Raw genomic sequence first — 23,280 nt, forward strand, 5'->3', positions numbered from 1 at the left:
GACACTCCAAATAAGTGATAAGTAGTGCTGATTGGCACAATTTGGGCACACTTTTTGTAGTAATATGCTGTGTTTGCCAATGACTTTGACAGCTGAGTATTTTGTTTGTAATTGTAAACAGCCAGATTGGACACATTTTTTTTTATGGTGCCCCATAATGCTTTGAGAGGCCAGTGTGACATCATAGAGCTTTAGAAGCCAATGTTGAATAGGACAGCCCCCCACTGATCCTAGTAGAGGGCTAAAAATTGGTAGAAAATTTGAAAATACATTTAAACACAAAACATGAATGCAGAAGGAAACTAGAAATGTGTTGGTATATTCATGTCTTAATGGTAATGTCTTTTTGTATGGGCTTGTATGTGGCCTGTGCGTAATACCTAAGCATATTTGTAAGATCCAGTCTTAGAATGTTAAATGTTAGAATGGCTTAATTTCAATATATTGAATATCAGTTTCTTATAGTCACTTAGAATATCATATAGTCTTTTATCCCCTGTAAGTTAATATGAATGTTTTTAGCTATATCTATATACAGAGTGTTAATTAAGCCAGTCAAGAATTAGCTCCACTGCTAGCACGGACTGTTTGATAAGTTTTCAGTTTGCAAACAAAAGATGGCATACAGTTTTCTGATCATGCTTAAAGTACAACTGTATGACCAAATTTAGAGAAATGAAACGAGATAAATATGCCTTAAACAGAACTTTTCTTGAACAAGAACTTTTCTTTAATATCACTTTTTTCTGTATTTTTATGTGAATTGTTTTGCTGTGAAATTTTACTAAAACCTTTAAAATTAAGATATTTGGTCTTTGGAATTACCTGAAAACACTAGTGCCCTGAAGCTAAGCTAAACTAAAAGCTGCAGAACTACACTACCCCTTTAATAATATTACCCAGAGTGCTGTGCAGTTGATGCAGACTGGAAGGACTGAAGGATCAATGTGCTTTATTGTTGCACTTATTTGGTAGCAGTGGCAGTGAATAAGCAAAAGTGTCAGGGGAAAAAACAACGTATGTTGTACGTTTTGGTTCGTGAGAGGCGAGTACCTGCTATGGAATGGAGGGAAGCCTTAGTCTGTTCCTGCTTCCGCTACTGTGTGCAAGAAATTTTACTGTTCTACTGTTTAATTCTATTAATTTTATCTCTTTGAGGTACACTGCTGCCTCACAGGTTATGTCACATTTTTGCCACAGTAATTGGTCCAACAAAGATGGCAGATATTTCCCTAGCTGTCAGGGACATTTATAAGACCATGATAAGCAAACGGCAAAATAGCCGTTTATTCTTCCCCATTGACTTCAATGCATTTTTCTGAGTTCGGCAAAGTACATGAACATTGCTACATTTTGTGGCAAAGCAAATTTAATGGGCTTCGTTCATCTATAGTGATAAGTGATGCTGCAATATCAATCTTCTATTCCTGGGATCCTACTTGGGTCCTTGAGTAAGGTCCTTAAACTACAAATTGCTCTGGTGTGTTGTATAATGGCTGACCCTGCACTCTGACTGCCAAAGGTCATTCAAAAAGACAATTTCCCCTTGTGAATTAACAAAGTATATCAAATCAAAATTAAATTAGTGGAAGTCTCCATATCCTACACAATGTATTAAAAAAATCAGCCAAAGTACAGGCCATTGAGAGTTTATTAATGCGCCCTAAAACAGTGCCTCTTGTTGATGAGAGTGGGCTTCTCAGGAATGTTTGAAGTTTAAAAAATGTAACAAAGACTGATTTATAAGCATAAGAAATAAAATAAGTTGTGATGTAAGCTGGGCCAATGGCATAAATTTGGACAAATTACACCAAAAAATGTTTTTTGAGGTTATGGAGTAGTAGTGTATTAAAGAGGGTATGTATCAATGTGAATTTAAATGTATTTTATGTAATATTGTTTTCTGTAAATTTTGGAGTTATTATTTGTCATGTCTTTAGGTTATATCTTTTGATACTATTTGTACGTCCATACTAGTGTACTGTACCATTAAATGTCCCAATGTTCTGTGTGATTTAAACGTGGTCCCCCAATAGGTGGGCCACCCTGACATCACCATTCCTGAGCCCTCCCTCTGGCTATTACAGTCAGCTGAGGAGGCTCAGAAGCTGAATATTATTCATTTATAATGGAGTTTCTGTAAACAAAGTAAATCATCGCTATCCACAGATTTCATTCTTGCGGATATGCTTATCCACTGTTATCAAAATGTATCCTATTTCACAACACCCGCATTATAATCCTGCTTATTTACAGTAAAGGTCTTCACTGCTGGTCATGGGATGGGGCAGGGACAGACATCAGGGTGTTGTATTTTCCCTCAAACACAGCTGAAAAAAATCTGAGAGGTGTGCTGCAGAAAATCACGAGAGTGAGCAATAACAGGTCCATCATGCCCTTAGATATCTACACTGAAGGGATCAATGTATGCCTTCCTGGTGACAAGAGGTGTGAATAAGCTATTAAACCCCATTAGTGATGGGAACCGGGGCTTGTAATTGTTCTCCACTAAGAAGGAATTCATAGTAAGTGTTGATCATAAGCTCTCACTGATTAAATCCCTGCCCTTTGTGTACACCACCTGTTGCTACTTATCAATTGGTGAACTTAGTGAGGTCCTCAGATCAACCCTGCTCTTTTGTGAAAGTGTTTCTTTGATATTTGGAATTCAGACTTCACACATTATAAACTTCATGTGTACATTTTGTCAATTATTACTAAAACATGAAAAACGTTTCTGTCTTAACGATGTGTTTACTGTGCATAGATCGTTGTAGACACGGAACATACATGAAATGCAAGTGTTCCAAATAACGATATAGTATTTATAAAAGGTGTAATTTTGCTTGACTTCTCACTCTATACAACTCCAAGCAACTGACACGCAGGTAAACAGACTTTAGCTGAGAAAACTGTGCGGGGTGGGGGATGTGAAAGCAGGCTGCTTGCTATTTGCTGCTTATCAACGCATTTAAAGGGCAAAAGACGCTGATGGAGAGGTGCGAAGTGTTTTAAGGTCAGACGGATCTACAAGTTTTTTTGTAGGCTCTGGTAATTCTAGTGTTAAGTGGTGAGAGCAGAGAGCCAGCATGTCCGCTCGGCCCTGTCTTTCCCTTACCCAGTTTTCTTCCATAGGACAAATGTTTCAGTATCCACAGCTTATGTATCCACTGAGTTTTTCAAGAATGTAATTGCAACAGATAATGAGAAATGACAGTATTGTGTTCTACTTTGATTTACTGGCTTTTTGAAATTCTTTCGCTTTGCTAATGGAGTATTCCTCTGGATTGTGGATTGAATTTGGTTGCTGTAAATTGACTTTTAGGTAAATCTTTTTTTACCCTTTTCCTACTTTGTTTACTATTATGGACGTGTTAATAAATCCTTATTTATAAAAACTCTTTGCTTCTCCTTTTTATACAAGCTAATAGTTTATGGTCATCCCTCCTCTTGTTGGGCTTTTCTTACATATTTTTAAGACATTCAAGGTTATTTTGAGGCTTAAACCACATTTTGGACCTATGAAATCCTGAGGCATCCCAGTACAACTGGGATTAATCCCACTTGGGTGAGGCCTTTTCCAGGCAGGCAAAGAAGACCTGGCCCCTGAACAGTGAAGCCTTTTTAAGGCCTTATACCCTTTCACTGTGTGGATGGCTACACTTCATAAAAAGCACTATATCTGTTTGAAAGGATGAACAGCTTAAATATTGAAGAAGGAAGTAGATTTGGAGAAGAGCAACTGAAATGTTTAATTAAATTGATAATAGGTTGGTTATTACTCCCTAGTACAGAATAAGGTTCATCATTTAAGTAAAGGACAGCCATCTTGACTTACCTTCATACCCCTCCTTGCAGATACACTGGTACTCGTATTCTCCTGTCAGGAAACATGTCCCCTTGTTAAGGCAGGGCATCCTGTCACAGGGGCTGTCATCAGTGCACTGCGAGATATCCTCACTGCGAGTGAAGCTATAGGAGATATCCACCTTCTTGCCATTGATTGAAACCTGGAAAATACTTAAATGTTTCATTTCTTGTTCTGGCAGAAACAAGAGATTTATTAGAAACAGGAATAACGCATTGAACTAATAGCCTAGTAATTAAAATGTAAAGCTTTTTTTTGGACCTGGGTCATGCAGTTTAATGTAACATAGACCTTTAATGTATATAAAAAATATTTAGTATGTAAATTTTCATATGAAAACAATATAATGTATTTAAGGAAACATTTTAGATTATACTAATATGATCAAATATACTAGCAGACATGTGGAACTCCTGTCCTCAGATCAGAGGTGGGTAGAGTAGCCAAAAATTGTACTCAAGTAAGAGTAGCGTTACTTCAAAATAATATTACTCAAGTAGAAGTAAAAAGTAGTCATCCAAAAAATTACTCAAGTAAGAGTAAAAAAGTATTTGGTGAAAAGACTACTTAAGTATGTGGAGGGCTGGCGCCCTGCCCGGGGTTTGTTTCCTGCCTTGCACCCTGTACTGGCTGGGATTGGCTCCAGCAGACCCCCATGACCCTGTAGTTGGGATATAGTGGGTTCCATAATGGATGGATGGATGGATGGATAATGGATGAATGGATGGACTACGCAAGTACTGAGTAACTGTTTGATCATAATAAATGATTTATTTTTTAGAAATGTTGTAATAAGACAGACAAAATATAAAATAATGTGCAAATTTTGTTATTTCCAAATAATAAAATAAAAAATGAGTAAAAATAAATCACATTTTTACAAAATAAAGATGCACAAATAACACAAAGTTCCAAATCTCAGTTCTTCATGACAAAGCTTTTGAAGGCAATACCTACAGTAGGTAACATGTATGTCTGAACAGTGCAAACTGCTTACAGTGACAAGATATCCCGTACACTGACAGTATAATACTGCATGTTCACTTGCCCTCCAAATAGCACAACTGATAGAAAATAACATTAGAATGAGACAGCTTGAGCACGTACAAGAAGTCTCACCTTACCTTGACTGTCTGTGTCTGTGCATGTTTGGTTAAAACGTGCTTGTTCTTCACTTAGTGAAGTGATGGTTGAGCTTCAGCAGGAGTTGGCTCTCATATTTCATGTATTCTTTCTTTCCCTGTACACTGTCTGTGAGGAGTTTGTGCCGCTATGCCGCCACAGTTTGTGTGTGGTCATGTGACTGCATCGCTATGTCTGATTGGTGAAACAGAGCCATGTGATTATTGTTACTACATCTGATTGGTGAAACGGAGTCTTGTGATTATTGTTGCTATGCCTGATTAGTGAAACAGTCATGCAGTAGATCTCTCTGCCAAAAATATAGCATATCTAATGGTAAAAAAGTAACGATTCGAGTGTTGCCCAATGTAGCGGAGTGAGAGTAGCGTTTCTTCTTCACAAATGTACTCAAGTAAAAGTACGGTGCAGTAAAACTACTCTTAGAAGTACAATTTTTAAAAAAAGTTACTCAAGTAAATGTAACCGAGTAAATGTAACTCGTTACTACCCACCTCTGCCTCAGATACAGGTGGTTCATACAGATAGAGATAAACATTTCAATTTTGGCCACAAATTCTTTTGTTTCCAGTATGAAAAAGACCACCCCACAGTGAGTGAATCACCTATGTAAGTACTGCTTTTCAAGTGAACACTGATGTAAGGATATAAAAGCAAAAAGCAGAGGTTGTTTTATTCCTGTTACATATGCAGCATCTGCCATTTGCTTATGCCCAGTAGATGTCGCTGCTCTTTTTCATTCTGCCACCTCACTTTCTCCAGCAGACTGCCTATGCAGTTTGTTATAAGAAAGACGTGAAACCTGATACCTTTACAAGGGTTGCCATCAACCAAAAGTTGCAGTTCACTTGCCTCAATCATGTCATAAACTTTCAGCTGAGACCAAGACCAAGGTTGTAGCCCTAGTGGTTTGTGAGTAATTGCATGACAATCACGTGACACATGTAATTTCCTATCTAATGGAATATTGCTTTTTGCAGTATGTGAAATGGTCTTTGCGCTAGGTGCTGTTTCCAGCCTAATGGCCTTGTGGCATTTTAGGTTTATCTTTGGCAGTGTGTGTGTGTGTGTATGTGCAACCTGAGCTTTCCAGTTTAGCGATGGTGCTTGAGGGCTAGAACCCCTTATTCTTGGCACTAAAATGAGAACCATCTTTTATATTTATTTGGACTTCCAGTTCTAACTAGTCCCAAACAAGGCTATGCAGCACAAGCCAGCAAATATGTGCGAACAATCCAATATCTTTTGCACTCCTGTGGGTAGCTACAATATCAGGAATTCATCAAGAACAAGACGTTGAGCTGATCAGAATGATGATGAGCAACATTGTGATCTTCACACATTGCTAAGGAGAACTGCCAGATGGTATTAAATTTGAAAAAGCCACCAAGAAAACCGTAGGTGTGATTCTTTCACCTATACGATAGAAGCCAGCAGTATGATGCCCCGGCATCTAAGAAGTGCTTAGTCCTGCTCTGGAAAGTACAGTCACACAGAAAATCCTTTTTGTAATTGTCTGTGAGCTTCATGCTATCAAGCAAACACCTTGCTGCACAGTGCTTAACACCATAGGCTGATGTTGGAGTTATGCTATGTCTGAAATCTGCATATTAATTCTGTTTTATTGCATTGCAATGTGTAGTTTAGAGGCTCTCAGTTTACTTAACATTTAAATTTATATTGCTGTAAACTGCTGGGTGGCCTCACAGAGTCAAATGCATAATACAAATGACTGGAGACAACCATGAATGAGTTGTACTTACAAGAGGGTGGGAATTTTTAGGCAACTCACCGATGTCTTACTCTAAATCAATCTGATGCCTAATGAAGGTGGCGCTTAAAGTAGGGACAGTGATACTGACTTTCAAGGATCAGACGTGCGCTCGTTAATTTGATACAATGGGGAGTGATCTTCTGATTATGATAAACTGTCGTCAGTCAGAACGTCTCTTAAAAAGTGCCCTATGAAACATATAAATGTGTGATACATGGCCAGTGAGCACACTGCACGTGTTAAAAACAAACATAACCTGTTGCAGGAGAAATACTTTCATTAAAATCAAATTACATCAGTTGATTAGTGGTAAATGTGAACAGTTTCTTTGTCCAACTTCCATATGGCAGAAGGTTCTGTAGCACTGGTAGCAGTTCTGCCAGGTTCAGCAACAGCTTTTGCCCCTTGGTCGTTCGGACTCCATGTGGCCCTCAGATCTGCCCTCAGGTTTTACTTGTTGCTACTGTTGTTTTTAATCATTAGTTGTTATTATTATTTAATTATTGCTATTTATTTCAAATTATTACTACCCTTTCACGTACCTATTATCTATCTATCTATCTATCTATCTATCTATCTATCTATCTATCTATCTATCTATCTATCTATCTATCTATCATACAGTATAGTTATCTACCTGTTTTCCAATTGCCTTGTGTTTATGTTCATGTTGCACTGTGGTCCTGGAGAATGTTATTTCATGTCAATGTTGTAGCCAAAGGTGTGGAATATGTCACTGTGATCTTATAAGACCTGACTTTACTCAAATTAAGAACTATGCACTGGTGTAGTAGAAACCATCCAAACTATGCAAGCCAGCTGACAAAGAGAGAAACTGATACTGCCATAAAAGCAACTTAACAAAAGAGATGAAAAAGGATGAGTGTGAATTACTAGGGCAGGCTAATAAAGGAGGGCAGGTGACTCCAGTGGTCTAAATGGTCCCTTTACGGTTTACAGCAACTGGGCTATGCACGTACACGATGGTTTCAATGTTTGGTTATTACTAGTGCTGGGCAGCGATTAAAATGTTCAATCGTGATTAATTGCATGATTGTCTGCAATTAATTTCAGACAATCAGAACAATCACATTGTGCAAAATCCAATAATGAACTCAAAAGTAGTGTATTGCTTGCATTTGCAAACACTTTAAACAAATAAGGTGCTTTTTAACAGCAGTATTCCCTTTACGTAGAAGCAGTTAAAATATTTCTTGTAAATCTCAACTTAAACATTAATGTCAGTCAGTCATTGTCCAATCTGCTATATGCTAACACATGGGTCTGCTGGAGCCAAACCCAGCCAGCACAGGGTGCAAGGCAGGAACAAATCCCCGGGCAGGGCGCCAGCCCACCGCAGAACACACACACAAACCCACACACCAAGCACATACTAGGGACAATTTAGGATTGCCAATCCACTTAACCTGCATGTCTTTGGACTGTGGGAGTAGACATGGGGAGAACATGCAAATTCCATGCAGGTAGAACCCAAGAAGTGAACCCAGGTCTCCTTACAGCGAGGCAGCCACTGCGCCACCATGCCGCCCTAAACATTAATGTAAACAAATCAAATATAAAACCAAAGGTATTTGCCACTGCCAGGGCATTAATGTTTTATCTAGTTTGTTACAAAAAAACAAGTTACCCTCCGAGTCTAGAGCCACGATCATAACATTATAACAGGCACCTTCCGAGCAACAGCGAGTTAACATTTCTAAATCTGTTTTCTTCTTTATCTGAACAGATACCAGCAGAAACATTTTCTTTAACCAGGGAGCAGCATAAACAGTCTATGTTCAGTAGCAGCTCTTTGATGGCTAATATTTTTTCCAAAAAAAGCAATAGTTTCACACATAAATCAACATAAAATGTCTGTTGCTGCCTGCTGTGCCTGCTGTTGGTGCCTGTTTGCAGTTTGTGGCAGCAGCAGCTGCACAAGGGGCAGCTCAATGGCCAGCAGGAATGCACGGTGGGCTGGCTGCCTGGCTGTCTTTGTGAAACAGGTGCAAGCGGGTGGCAGTTGCAGTGAGACGCAATATGGTTTGCACCTCCTGTCATCGTGTCTGTCCTCCCAGGCAAACGTAGCCATAGGTACATCATCTACACGAACGTGTTCAGCACCATGATCAGCTAGGGGACCGATCAGCTGATGCCGGTACCTCACTTTCGTTTTCAATCTACATCTCCAGATCACTTGCATCAAAATTGGAGTCCAACAAATCAGAGTCCGATTCAGCGATAATACGAAAAAAGTCATCCATGGATTATTTTGCTTTGAGCATTCACGTTGGTATCTCTCCATATTCCATTTTAGAAGCTGTTTGCTCTTCACTACTCATGCACGCTCATGGAATTGAGGTCAAATCAACAAAGCTAACTTTTCCTTCTAGCAAAAGCGTATCAAAAAGCACTGTAACAAGAAGATCACTGATCTCTATTGATCGCTAGCGAGACTGAGGCTTTCAAAATAATAATAATAATAACAAAAACTGCGTTAATGCACGATAAAATAATTGTCGGCGTGAATTATTTAATGCGTTAATGCGATAATAACGCGTTAAATTGCCCAGCCCTAGTTATTACATGTTCATGTTTTGGCATGCCATTTCAGTCATGCTCTGCTAGAAAAAGATTGTTTCACAGTTAAAATTGTTTAACTGTATGAAAAGCTTTGGCAATTGCCCTAAACTTTGAAACTCATCTCCAGACGGATGGACAACATTGATGTCTGTTCCTAACAATGCCTTCTGCTTTGCCGAAGTTGAGAAACCTGATGTCTTGGGATCCCAATCCAGGACTGGGCTTTGTCAAGAGCTTCCTTCGAGTAATCATTTGCAGTGTAAGCTGACATTAAACAAAATGTAAGTGTATTTCTCCTGTGTGATTTATTTCACATAACATTACCGCCATATCACTGTGGAGGGATATAGTCGTTTATTGTCTATCTATATAGATGAAAATTAGGTAATACACTGCAATCACTAACAACATTCATTGCCAGGCATGCTGCAATATGGTGTATGGATGGTTTGGCAATAAAGCCACTAGAGTTGAACAACACATCAATTGCAAGTGCTTTGTGTGTACCCCCTGTTGTTGGATGTAAGGTTGAAAAAAGTGGCAGCTACTTTTATGAAAATATGAATTGCAATATACGCATTTGAAATAAATGGTGTGTCAGACCCCATCAAAAAGACTGCCATGAGGAGAGCTGATAATGAAGAGCCACAGGAGATATAGATTTGGTACTCAAAATGTCCAAAATCAGTAAATGCTGTCAAGGATGCCAGGGGCGACGACCCGGCCGGGACACCTTCAGGGACCGGAAGTGGGCGTGCGCCCAACTGGGATCACGTGGGGGCCGCCATCCTGGTTGCTTTGGGGTCCACAGGTAGAGGGCTTGGAAGCCCAACCCTGTAGGGACCCGTGGTCACCGCCTGGGGGTGCCCCAATGCCTTGGGGACCCTGGACCTCAGCACTTCCGCCACACCAGGAAGTGCTGGGGAGAAGAAGAAGAGGGACACCCGGAGAGCTTCCGGGAGAACAGCCGGCATTGCCGCCACACTGGGGCGTGTCCAGGGGGGAATGCTGGGAAACACCTGGGGCTCATCCGGGACCATATAAAAGGGGCCGTCTCCCTTCATTCGAGGCTGGAGTCGGGTGGAAGCAGGACGAGGCAGAAGAGAGTGTGGAGGCGGCCCGAAGAGAAGGCATTGGTTAGCCAGGACTGTGTTGGGTTTTGTGTGGCACTTAAGTATTGTAAATATTGTATATAATAAACGTGTGGTGGTGGAAAACAACATGTCCGCCTGTCTGTGTCCGGGCCGGGTCCACAATGCGAAGATTCCAGCAGAACCACAGACCATCATACTTGTGTCAATGGGATACTTCAGTTTTTTCAATTTTTATTAAATTTACAAGAATTTGTAAGACTGTGATTTGGCTTATTGAATAGGAATTGAATGTTTCTTAATGAAAGAAAAAGTGAATTTAAATGATTTTAGCATAAGGCCATGAATGGGTCTGAAAACGTTATGAATGTACTGGTGACCATCAAAATGTCTAAAAATTAAGCCAGAATGTCTGTAGGATTATTTTTGGGAGACATCTGGATTTTATGCAATTATAGCTACTTAATGTAAAAATGTAAGAAATAAATAAATATGTAAAATGTGCTTGTTATAGCTTTTATTATTTCTGGTGCTGATGTGTATGAGTGGTGTTAGGAACTGGAAATACCGATGAAGTGATAACTGGAGGTACTCTCAAGCATAGTATCAGAATAAAAATGTTTGTGTGTGGGGTGTACATACCCAGAATACCAATTTAAAAAACACTTCCAATGTTAGTAGAAAACAGAATTAACTATTTGAACACAAAAGCAAAAATATCATAAACCACTTCCTCTGGTGTGTTTTCTAATAGGAATATTGCACCTCATCTTTTAAAGTCTACTCACCTCTCCAATGCATCCTTCAAAGAGTTCAGAGATGTTGGCTGGTTTAGGTATAATGTTCAAGTTGGGGACTCCTCCCAGATACATAGGGGTGTGGATATTGAGTCCCTGTGCCTTCCCAGGAGAGGACTTGCTGATCACCTTTTCATCATTTATTTTAAGCGTGCCATGCTGATTATTTCGTTCTGCAGTAATCCTGTGCCATCTGCCTAGAACTAAGGGCCCAGCACTGCGTAGTACTGCCATGCCTACAGAATAATATAATTGATGAGATACAGCACTTTCAGACACACTGCCTAAAGGGTAGAATATTTATTTTAACAAATAAGAATGTTATTATTCTGAGTGATTATATACTGTACATGTATGTACTGTAATAGGAAGTGGGATCACTGACCTTAGAAATTAATGACAATGAACAAATCACATAACATTCCTGAGGTCCAACTGAAAAAAGTCACCATGTATAAAGACATCAGACAAATAAATTGTCACACACGTGCGAATAGGAGGGAGCTGAATGGACCAAAAGAAGGTAATTCCATGCCAGGTAAGGAGATGGTGGGGTGTGCTGAACATTCCTCTGCTTTCTTTCCAGACCAAATACTGGAAAACCTATCTGATTCCTAGTCAAAGATGTCACTTCCAGTTTTGGTGCCCAGAAAGATGCCACTTCTGGTTCTGACGTTCTCAAAGATGTCACTTCTGCTTCCAGTTTCCCACCCAAGATGACAAGTTGCTCTATAGAACGCCCTTTACTCCTGAGTAGTCAGTTCACTCTTAGAACTCGAACTGTGCACATCTGTGCTTCTTTAAAAACCATAGCAGCCAGGAATAATATATGGGAGGCTTCCCCAAACATTTCTGTATGTCTGAGGTTGACTTATTTTACAGAATAAGTAATAATCATAATAATAGCAGAACTTCTAGGAGGGTTTTAAGTAAGGGAAAATGAAAGAAACTTCTCAGACTAGGCTACAGTTACGCATATTCTAGCCCGGCACCCTGTCACAATGTCTAGTAGTTTCACCAGAAGGTTAATACACTCAAGCTCATTTTATTATACCATTTAGAAGCCTGATTCATAATAAAAGTACTTGGAAGACCAAAGCAATGACAGGTTGGACTGATCTCAGAACACAGATGAACTACAAAAGAAGGGATAGAGCAGACTATTTTTTCTTAGGAGACTGCGTTCCTTCAATGTGTGAAGTGATATCCTTCACATCTCCAATAACTCTATGATATCCACTGCAATTTTCTACACTATGGTGTGCTGGGCTGGTAACCTTGCTTCGAAAGAGGACCACCAAATCAACAAGCTAATTTAAAGGGCAGGCCTAGTTATGGGACACAATCTGGACCCCCTGGAGGTCGTAGCAAAGAAGAGAATGAAAATAAAACTGAGTGCCATTATGAACAATACTGCACATTCCCTCTGTGATACACTACCACTGAGGACTTTCAGCCAACTAGCAGAAGTAAGTCAAGAAACACTATGAGGACTCTTTTGTACCAACAGCAATATGCCTGCAATATGCCTCCCTCGTACTAGGACAACCAAGTCAGGCGATTTCTTTCTTTCTTTTTAAATTTGTTTTTTCCTTTTCAGTCATTCTGGTGTGCGTTGAAACCAGAGTGTGTGTTTATAATGTATATGCACTACATGGACAAAAGTACTGGGACACATCACTTAATTACTGAATTCAGGTATTTCAATCAGAGCCATTGCCACATGGGTATAAAATCAACCACTTAGCCATGCAGCCTCCATCGACATACATTTGTGAAACAAAATGGGTCAATCTGAAGAGCTCAGTGACGTTAGCGTGATTCTATAATAAGATGTCACCTTTGCATTAAGAAAATATTGTCCCTGCTGGATATTCCATGGTCAGCTGTAAATTGTATTATTGGAAAGTAGAAGCATTTAGGAACAACAGTAACTCAGCGACGAAGCCAAAATCATCAAGTCCAATGCCAAGATGTTTGATGGATTTGTGGAAACGTGTTCTACAGAGTGATGAATCACGCTTCTCTGTCTGGCAGTCACATGGGCGAGTCTGGGTTTGGCGGACGCCAGGAGAACGTTACCTACCTGACTGCATTGTGCCAACTGTGAAGTTTAGTGGAGAAGGAGTATTGGTGTGGGGCTGTTTTTGAGGGTTTGGGCTAGACCTTACTTCTAGTGAAGGGCAATCTTAATGCTTCAGTCTATCAAGAAACTCTGTGGAAACAGTTTGGGGAAGGCTCTTTTCTATTCCAACATGACTGTGCCCCAGTGCACAAAGCAAGGTCCATAAAGACATGGTTGGATGAGTTTGGTGTGGAAGTCGAACTTGACTGGCCTACACAAAGCTCTAGCCTCAGCTCCATTGAACACCTTTAGGATGAACTGAAAAGAAGATTTTGAGCCAGACCTTCTCGCCTAACATCAGTGCCTGACCTTAAAAATGCTCTACAGAATGAATGGGCGCCAATTCCCACAGAAACACTGCAAACTCTTGTGGAAAGCCTTCCAAGAAGAGTGGATGCAGTTATAGCTCTAAAGGGGGGACCAACTCAATATTAAAGTTTATGTATTTGAATGCAGTGTCATTAAAGTCCCTGTTGGTGTAATAGCTAGGCATCCCAATACTTTTGTCCATATAGTGTATATATTTATGGATGTATTTATTTAAATATCTTCTGTAAAAAGGCAAATTTCCCACTGGGACCAAATAAAGTTCTATCTATCTGTCTAATATAGGGGTGTTCTCATTTTTTTAATCAACAAGACATGAATCCTTCATTTTGGATTTTCATATTGGTGTCACTTAAGTTCAAATTGTTCATAAACTGAACCAAGTGGTTCTACATTTTGCTATGTACTTTTTTTAAAATTAGATATTCCATATTGTAATATATGCCAAAAGTCATGAAGAGTTATCAAATTTCTATAAAGGTATAAATGAAAAATATTTAAGAAAGACTAATAAAATGTCTATTAAATAGTAAAACAGTAAACTCACCTGTTCCCAGTTCATATCGAAACTCAACATATCGATCTATGATAGCAATAGAAACAAAATCCTCCACCTTCGCCTTTTTGCCTCCACTGAAGAATAAAAGCCCATCAGGAAAGATTGGCTTGAACTCCAAGTCAATGCGCAGGTCATAATGGATGTTAGTCAAGGGAGGGTAAGTGATAAAGGAGGTCTCTCCATTGAAAGAAGGTGTAGTCACTAAAGTGCCTAGAAAAGAGAAGGCCATTCTTTAGAAGGCAAAATACGTCATGTATTGTGTGCTACAAAGCTGGACTAGTGGCTGTGTAGCTACTGCTTGTTTAATCCATTGACAGTCAGATTGTCCCCACTTTCAATATTCTATAGCTCCTACATTTTTCAGCATTTTTAAATTATTTGACTGCTAAAATAAAACAAATGGAAATCTCAAGAGCAAAAACCCACCTGCAAACATTTCATTCTTCTCCTTATATGTCACTAGGTCATGATTAATAAAAACCCCCTGTCTGATTCATACAATCACTGAGCAAGTTAGTGTTGCTGCCTCACTGCTTCAGGGAGCAGAGTTTTAATGTCTGCCCAGTTAGTGTCTGTCTTTTTTGCTTGTTCTGCCCATGTCTGGAGGGGATATATCTGATGTATACCATATATTTCTTTTTATATTCCAAAGACTGGCATATCAGAATAACTGGAAACTCTAAAACCGCCTGTTATGCGTGAATATGAGGTATGAGATGTGTCCCTTTAGGGCTGCTCTCTGGCAGACAGATGGGAGACAGGATTGCGAAATCTTCACCGTTGTCTATTCTGCTGAGGATCTTGCAAACCAACACCCATTTTTTATCGCTATGTAACCTAAAACTTGAATTCCAGAAAAATATGTGGATGGCATGGTGGAGTGGCAGTTAGCACCCTGCTTCATGGCGTCATATGACTGGCTTAAACGGTGGCCCAGTATAAGAGTGTGGGGTGTTTGTGTGCCCTGCAATGGACTTTTGCCCTGTTGCTCCTTTCTTTGTGCTTGATATTGGAATTGGGTCTAATTTGGAGCAAGCACACTAAGAAAATGAATGTACAGATGGAAAAATGCATTCATTTAAACTACTCATTAGCACCTGAGGTAGATCTGTGAGGGTCCAACACCTGTGACTGAATGGTAATGCTCCCATGACATGGCGCAATATTAGTTTTTCATTCAGGCTGAAGCTAAAGAAACCTTCTTACCTTCAGTGCATTTGTCTCCAGATTTTCCAAGATGACATCTGCAGTCATAGCCATCTCCACTTGGCCTGTTGATACAAGTTGCATCTGGTCCACAAGCCTCTGTGGAAATAAATAAACAGTATATGTTCAGGTAAAGGGTGAGTCTAAATTGACCTAGCATGACTGAGTGAGCATGTGAGTGAATGCTATCGTTCTGGAGAGAAAACGTTACCACTTTGGAACTGCAGACAAACATAATAAGCACATAGTTTTGTAAAATACCCTTTATGTTTTATTAAAAAATGCTTCTTCTTCTTTCGCCTGCTCCCGTTAGTGGTTGCCATAGCGGATCATCTTCTTCCATATCTTTCTGTCCTCTGCATTTTGTTCTGTTACACTCGTCACCTGCATGTCCTCTCTCACCACATCCATAAACCTTCTCTTAGGCCTTCCTCTTTTCCTCTTCCCTGGCAGTTCTATCCTTAGCATCCTTATCCCAATATACTCAGCATCTTTCCTCTGCACATGTCCAAACCAGCACAATGTCGCCTCTCTGACTTTGTCTCCCAACTGACCAACTTGAGCTGACCCTCTAATGTACTCATTTCTAAATTTTTATTTTTTTATTTTTTATTAAAAAAAACAAAATATACAAATACATAAATTAAAATCACTACACATCCATGGTGAGAAAATACGTAGCTAGCTTGAATCAGCTCCTTCACTCATGGTGGTTTTTTACCTTTAGTTTTTCAAACTGGAAAAAAAAGGAGTGTGGAAATAAAAGGAAACAGAGTATTGACAACAACACAAGGCAAAGCTTTCAACCAGACATTTTCTACAATAAATCATCAGATAAATTGCCATTTAATTAGTTAGTTCCAATGTGTTTCAAAGAGTTGATTTTATTTTTCATCTGCTAATATTTTCCTAGTTAATGTGAGGTAAATACTTGTCACTTGATAACATTTGGTGGTGTATCCCTTGCAAATCAGAAACATTAGACTTTTAGAGTCAGGGGTATTACATTAGGCTGGAAATCTCAAATGTTAGGAGTGTAAGGAACACCGTTTATGTCAAAATGATATAAATTAAAAGGTAATTATGAAATAAACGGTCACATGATGCTCCACTGTGCATCATTGGTGAACACTGCACCATAGTGAGATTTCCTTGGGCAGAGAGAGTGAAACCTGCTGTAATTCACCAAAAGATGTTGGCTCAGAACAGAAATGGAAGCAGCAACTGAAATGAAATGTTTATGAATGGGTAGAAAGGTTTAAAGCTGAAAGAAAAAGCGTAATCGTCAAAGTTTGACCTGGTTGACCATCAACATCGTGCATATAAGCCTGCATAAACATGTCAAATGCTTTCATTAGAGAAGTCCAGCAGACTTTTGGAAAATCAGCTATGGATCTGCACACGGCATAGTGCATGATGACTTGGGATACTCTAAAGTTTGTGCAAGATGGGCACCCAAACAGCTTATTGATCTTTGTGACTTGGGATACTCTAAAGTTTGTGCAAGATGGGCACCCAAACAGCTTATTGATCTTCAGAAACTAACATCCTTTGGTGAATTTCAGCAGGTTTCACTCTGTGCCCAAAGAATTTTCACTATGGCACGTTGTTTAACAATGGTGCAAACCTGCAGTGGAGCCTCCATGTTCATTTGACCTTGGCTTCAACTAGACCAACAGCAGAGTGGGGTGCTGTGCATGTTTAAACTACACATAAGCCATTATGATCATGCTGTATTGTGTCAGCTTCTATCCCTTGTGATTACCACGTAATTTTCAAATTGCCTTTACTGTTTGATTTACTCTTGTATAACACATTATTCCACAAATATGTATTAAAATTGGGGAAATTAACACACCAAACCCTAAAGAAGCAATAAATAAAGACCTTTTCTGGGTGATATCAACTTCCTGTTCACTACGTACCTGGGTGGCAGTGCAGTGCAGAGTAATGCTCACAGTTGCTTCCAGTAAACCTTCGAGGACAATCACAGACATAACTACTTGCTTCAGAATCTCTACAGAGGCCACCATTCTGAAAAAAAAAGAGCAGTGGGCACATTTGCGTAAGTGACTTTGACTTTAGTAAGGAGAGAAGCATCAGTTGATTAACCCTGATTAGCAGGCTCATTTTGTGGAAAAATACAATGTTCATTAAAAAAGCAAGAACAATGCCGAGATATTATGTATAAATCCTGGCTGGCTAGTATCAGCGGTTGGGCAGTCCTGCTTACCCTATTTCATCTTAAACAATTGATCTTTATTGCATATAACATCTTTCAGCATATTTTTCAATTTTCTGCTTAGATATGCATCATTCCTCCCACATCCCAGGTATTGGCTATGTGGAATTTGCACATTCTTCCTTTATCAATGTAATTTTTCTACAGATATTCTGAAAATCTCAAAAATGTTTAAGTTAAGGAACTTAAGTGACACTAATTTGCCTCAGCGGGGTAAGTGGGTGTGAATGTGGGCTGGTATGCCATTCAGGGATGTATCATGCCTTGCATATGGCAAGTTTTTGTTTTCATTTATTTAATGTATGTATGTTAAGAAAATTATTAAAATTATTTTATGTTTTATCAGCTTCCATCCAAAATGAAAAGACACTTCATATACTATGCAATCAACTCTACCGCATATGGAATGACATAGAGCAGCGTTTTTCAACCTTTAAGTATTTGCGACCCAAGTTTTCATAACAGTTTTAATCGCGCCCCCCTAAAGTTTTTTTGAAAGGGGCCCACTAAGGTTTTTTGAAAGGAACCCTAACCCTAAACCTAATCCTAACCCTAATCCTAACCCTATACTTAACCCTAACCCTAATACCAATTTGTTCTTTTTTAATTATTAATATATCATATATGCATATTTTAATATACCTACTTTTATTAACATTTATCTAACTCTATATTTATATTTCTTGTATCAGAATGTAAGTTAATTTGTTTTGGTTTCAATAGATGTATTTTTCATATTTTCGATTCTTGGTTTTTTTTTTTTTTACATCTTCACGCCCCCCTAGGGGGGACGCCCTACAGTTTGAGAACCACTGACATAGAGAAAATTATTTTAGCATTAAAAATACGATCTGATCTTCCTTACACAAGTCACATATGAGAACTGGTATCTACCACAATGGAGACTCAAACATCATTTTAATACTCGGGCATCATTTTAATTTTTGTTTGACTATGGCTAGTCATTTGTGGCAAAATGTAATCATTCACTTACTACAGCTGAGGACCTGGAACCTTCCCACAAAACAGTTGGATGCTTCCAAGACTGAATTAAGACCCCCACAGGCCCCTCAGTGACTTAATGAATAAAATCCCTTAGCGGAGAGTTGATCATACTGTAAACAATGCAGCATGCGGACACCCTATGTTTAATGTGCACAGAGACTCTATTGTAGCTGAGGTTTTCAATTTGTTTAATTAATTTAAATGACATGTATATGCTATTGTTATGACTTAGTTAAAAATAAATAAATAAATAAATAAAATACATCTAGAATATCATCATCATCAAATGGCACATGTTTGGCTTATGGTTTAAATAAAGAATTATATGAAAACAAACCACAGTTTTTAGCAATAACATGAGTGTTTTTTTATTTCCTTTAGACAAACATTAAAAGCAATAAATGAAGACTACTAGCACAGCCCGATTCCTACTTATTTTCTGAAATGGCACCACTCAAGAGTGTATTTTCTGAGACAGTCTTGTAAACAGATGTTGCTATAACTTGACATTCTGAAATTGTGAATTTTGAAGTCCTAAATACTTTGCCTTCCCCAGTCCTGTCTCCAGGTCTAAATTTACAGGTCTGGCAGTGATGATTCCTCTAAAAGCAAAGGGGATGGCGTCGCATCATTTACAACTTCACCTAGGGCAGCAAATATCCTAGAGTGAGCTCTGGTTATGGTCTACGTAGTAATGAGTACAAAGGGGGAATAGGGTCACCCTACCACAACAAAACAGGTACATTAATAGAAAAAGAATATTATGAAAAAGCTTACCTGACATGGTTGATCTCTGCAGGTGGGGCAATTAGAAATACCAGTAGAACTCCGATCCAGGTCTTTAAAAATGACCTCATCGTCTTGAATTATAAGCTGCCGGATACAACCTAAAACAGACATATACAGTATACAGTATATATATATGTCACAAGCCAACAGAAATCAACGAAACTTCATCAATTTTAATTTGATAAGCTGCAGAGGCAGAAGCAATAAGCTGTAGTCCTTTCTTTGTTTTTTTCTTTGTCCAAGTAAGTGTAAGTCACAGACCTTGTCTAGAACCTCAGTAAGGTGCTCTACCATTGTTGGACCTGTTGTCTTTAACCATCTTCTTTTTTAAATTTCTCACATGTGCTCACACTTTTACTCTATTTCATGGGTGGGCAATGTCGGTCATGGAGAGTCGCAGTGGCTGCAGGTTTTTGTTCCAGCCTAGTTTCTTAATGAGAAGTCAATTATTGCTGATGATGCACTTATGCTTAAGTGACATTTTGATACTTCATTTTAGTGGTCTCGCTTATTAATGTTCCCCACCCTTAATTGATTATTTCAATCTTAAACAGCTGAATTCACTTTTTTAATGGCTTTTTGAATGGCTCCTTATTAACAATAAAATGTAAATGACAAAGCAGTCAACAGTTCTCCATCCTGCTTGTTTCCATCTACATCTGTGTGTGTTCATCATGCATTGTTTGATGTAATAAAACACTTAATAGAAAATGTGAGAGACTGCAAATTTTCCTTTTTAGGATTCAAATCATTTGGATGATATCTATCTATCTATCTATCTATCTATCTATCTATCTATCTATCTATCTATCTATCTATCTATCTATCTATCTATCTATCTATCTATCTATCACACATTATTTTTCACCCTGTACTCAGCTATGTTAAATTACAGATCTTGCCAGTAAGCTTCACCCACCCTCCCCATGACTTTGTTCCATATCAGTTCATCCATCCTTTCTCTAAATCCACATTCTCCACTGTATTATTAAATGGTGCTAAGACCCTGTGCATGACAACCCCCTACAAAAGCTATCAATCCATTTTCTCAATCCCTACTCCCATTGTAGGATTTTAGAGAGTCACAATCTTCCCAGCATCAATGTGCACACAGCAGAAACCAACAGTGAGAAGCATTCTAATCTAACTGAGGGCATCGTCATGCGGCTACCCACATTCATTCAGTTTGTGACATTTAGAGCTTGTCTTTGCACTCTAAACAAGGGAAGATCTTACAAACTCAGAAACAAATTGACAAAGACTAAATAATATGGGACAGCACATTTGTGCTGTGTGCCTCTGTGCCTTTTTAAAGAATCAAGTTAAAAACCTTACCCACAAAGCCACTGGTGAGTCCAGTGGTTTTGGAAATGGCTTTATAATCAGGATAACCACCAACATAAAGCTGTTCATTGAGATCCAGACCTTGGAATTTACCCTTCAAGTAAAAAAAGTATACATTATATATTTTTTAGATATTTAAAGTGAAAGATGCAGCTTTAAAGTAAAATATGAAATAATAATAATGGTAGGAACCCACAATGGTGGCAAGATATCACCTGGAAGCTGTTCCCAGAAAATAACATACGTAAGCAAAGCAGTCAAGTTTGCTACAAGAGAAATCTGGTGACTTCTACAAAAAATTCTTTGTTAAAAAAAAAGAATACATTAATTAATTAATTAATAAAAAGTACACCATTACCTGAGAACTTCCTTTGACTGGATTCTGTCCATCAACTACAATTGAGCCTTGAGTCTGATTGCGATACAGAACCACAGTGTGAAACTCGCCCAGCTTAATAGGAGATGGGTAACGAATCGTAGCCATGCCCGACCCAACATCAAACCTGTGGACAAATAGGGAAAGTGTCTGATCTGTAGAAGCATTGGGTATAAAATAAAAAAAAAAAATGAGGGTTCAGAATGTGAGTTTAAGGATGGATACATGAATGGATTGTGGGCTGATCTACTTATGGCTCACCTATGAAAGCCAACTAAGACTGATCAGGAGAAGTATCAATACTAAATCTCCACTAACTTATAATCAGCTGAGCATCATGGAATGCAGTGTGCTATGAAAGTCCACTGAGGTCTAGTTCTAGGATCCTATAAGACCGTGAGAGTTTCAGCAACTATTGTCTAAAGGGGTTAATTGTGCATTTAGAAGATACACAAAGCTGCAATATATCTGTGTAAACAGACACCCTGAAGTCATCAAACTTTTTACAAAATTCAGGAGTTAGAACCTCTTGACCTGATTATTATTAATATTATTATTCCAATTCCCCTGCTCTTGTGAGATTTTTTAAAGCTAACATAAGGAGATAAAAGCTTGAAAATCGATGTAATGCAGGTAAATAATGATATACTGTATTACACAAACAATGCAATACCTGAACTCAGGGCGTCCGCCTACTAGTCCAAATGAGATGAAGTCTGCACCAGTGCTCTTCTTCTGTCCATTATAGATGATCATTCCTATAACCGCATAAACAAAATTGTGTTTTTGGATGTCACACTTCATCATTCAATTAGCATTTGTTACAGCATCGTCCTAATTGAATCAAATGGTGATATCAAGCTGACTTCCGTTTAAATGCCTGTAAAAATGCAGGGTTTCTGTTACTCCGTTTCAGTGGTTGATGTTAAATAATATTTTTACGTGAGTATTTAAAATGTTCATCAGGTATCTGATTGGGATACAGTTTCAATGTGAATTTTAAAAACCTGTAGTGACCAAATAACCAATATTTTCAGCAACATCAATAATCCCTCACTGAGTGCTTTTATATGCTCATGATATATGGTGAATATCCAGGTTATGGCAGAATCCTGGTGCCTTAAGCATCCCCACTTATATGCACAAAGTACACTTGTGGAGTTCTCCTTTGGTAAAACGCTGCAGTGTCATTAAAATATGCATAAAAAAGATTAAACATCATCAGCAGTTGCCATGAATCCAAAAACAAGAATGGAACCTGTCTTCCAAGATTGTGCTGCTGAGCTTAGCAATGGGTGTTCAGATCATCAATATCAATTTTGAGATTTCTGAAATACTGAGACAGACTATTTCAACCAGGAGAAGGAATAATGTGATCGCCTGAACATTTGCCTCAGGAAATTGATCTTTGTGGACGTTTCCATCGTTTTCTATCCATGAACGTTGAAAATGTGCAAAACAAACACATGTGCAGGCTAACAGAGTGCAGCAGATATGCACAGACTACAAAATCCTTATCTGCAACCCGGTTAAGAGTTTACATGTACAAATAACTGGCTTACTCATGGAGAAATCAACGCGTGTTGACCTGATTTCTTAGAGACCAATCTGACTTGTCCCTCCACCCCATCTCAAATAGCTACATCAACAACTTCTGCCACATCAACTGGAATGACCCATGACAAGTCCACCTTTGGTCATCAGTAGGTGCTGTGCATAACTGAAGACCAAGTGAGGAGACAACTGAGGAATCAGCACACTGAAAAAGGCGCAGGACCAGATGGAGTCAGTCCTTCAATTCTTAAAACTTGTGTTAAGCAACTTTGTGGAGTCCTCTATCATCTGTTCAGTCTTACCCTAATGCTCCAGAAATTGCCACTGCCGTGGAAAACATCCTGCATTGTTCCTGTTTCAAACAACGCAGGCATCCCTTCACCTAAATACTACAGACCAGTGGCACTTACATATCACATCATGAAGACCTTTGAGAGGTAGGTCCTAGTCTAGGTTTTATTTTTTTTTTAGGAGGCCAGGCCCCTCCTGGACCCCGTGAT

At 38.8% G+C, this 23,280-nt stretch overlaps 1 protein-coding gene across 10 annotated transcripts in view; it reads right to left on the minus strand.

The window, feature by feature from the left end:
• hspg2 (heparan sulfate proteoglycan 2) overlaps window positions 1-23,280 on the minus strand; it is a 516,773-nt gene that overhangs the window by 25,325 nt on the left and 468,168 nt on the right. For all 10 annotated transcript variants that reach the window (XM_039755775.1, XM_039755773.1, XM_039755774.1 and 7 more), the window contains 9 exons: window positions 21,900-21,984; window positions 21,209-21,353; window positions 20,842-20,944; window positions 19,495-19,604; window positions 17,396-17,504; window positions 15,471-15,569; window positions 14,253-14,474; window positions 11,245-11,489; window positions 3,839-4,010 (listed from right to left, as the gene is read on the minus strand). In XM_039755775.1, the coding sequence (XP_039611709.1) occupies window positions 3,839-4,010; window positions 11,245-11,489; window positions 14,253-14,474; window positions 15,471-15,569; window positions 17,396-17,504; window positions 19,495-19,604; window positions 20,842-20,944; window positions 21,209-21,353; window positions 21,900-21,984 (1,290 nt within the window). The remainder of the gene's footprint in view (window positions 1-3,838; window positions 4,011-11,244; window positions 11,490-14,252; window positions 14,475-15,470; window positions 15,570-17,395; window positions 17,505-19,494; window positions 19,605-20,841; window positions 20,945-21,208; window positions 21,354-21,899; window positions 21,985-23,280) is intronic.

This window comes from Polypterus senegalus, chromosome 6, assembly GCF_016835505.1.
Source record: "Polypterus senegalus isolate Bchr_013 chromosome 6, ASM1683550v1, whole genome shotgun sequence".
Taxonomy (NCBI): domain Eukaryota; kingdom Metazoa; phylum Chordata; class Cladistia; order Polypteriformes; family Polypteridae; genus Polypterus; species Polypterus senegalus.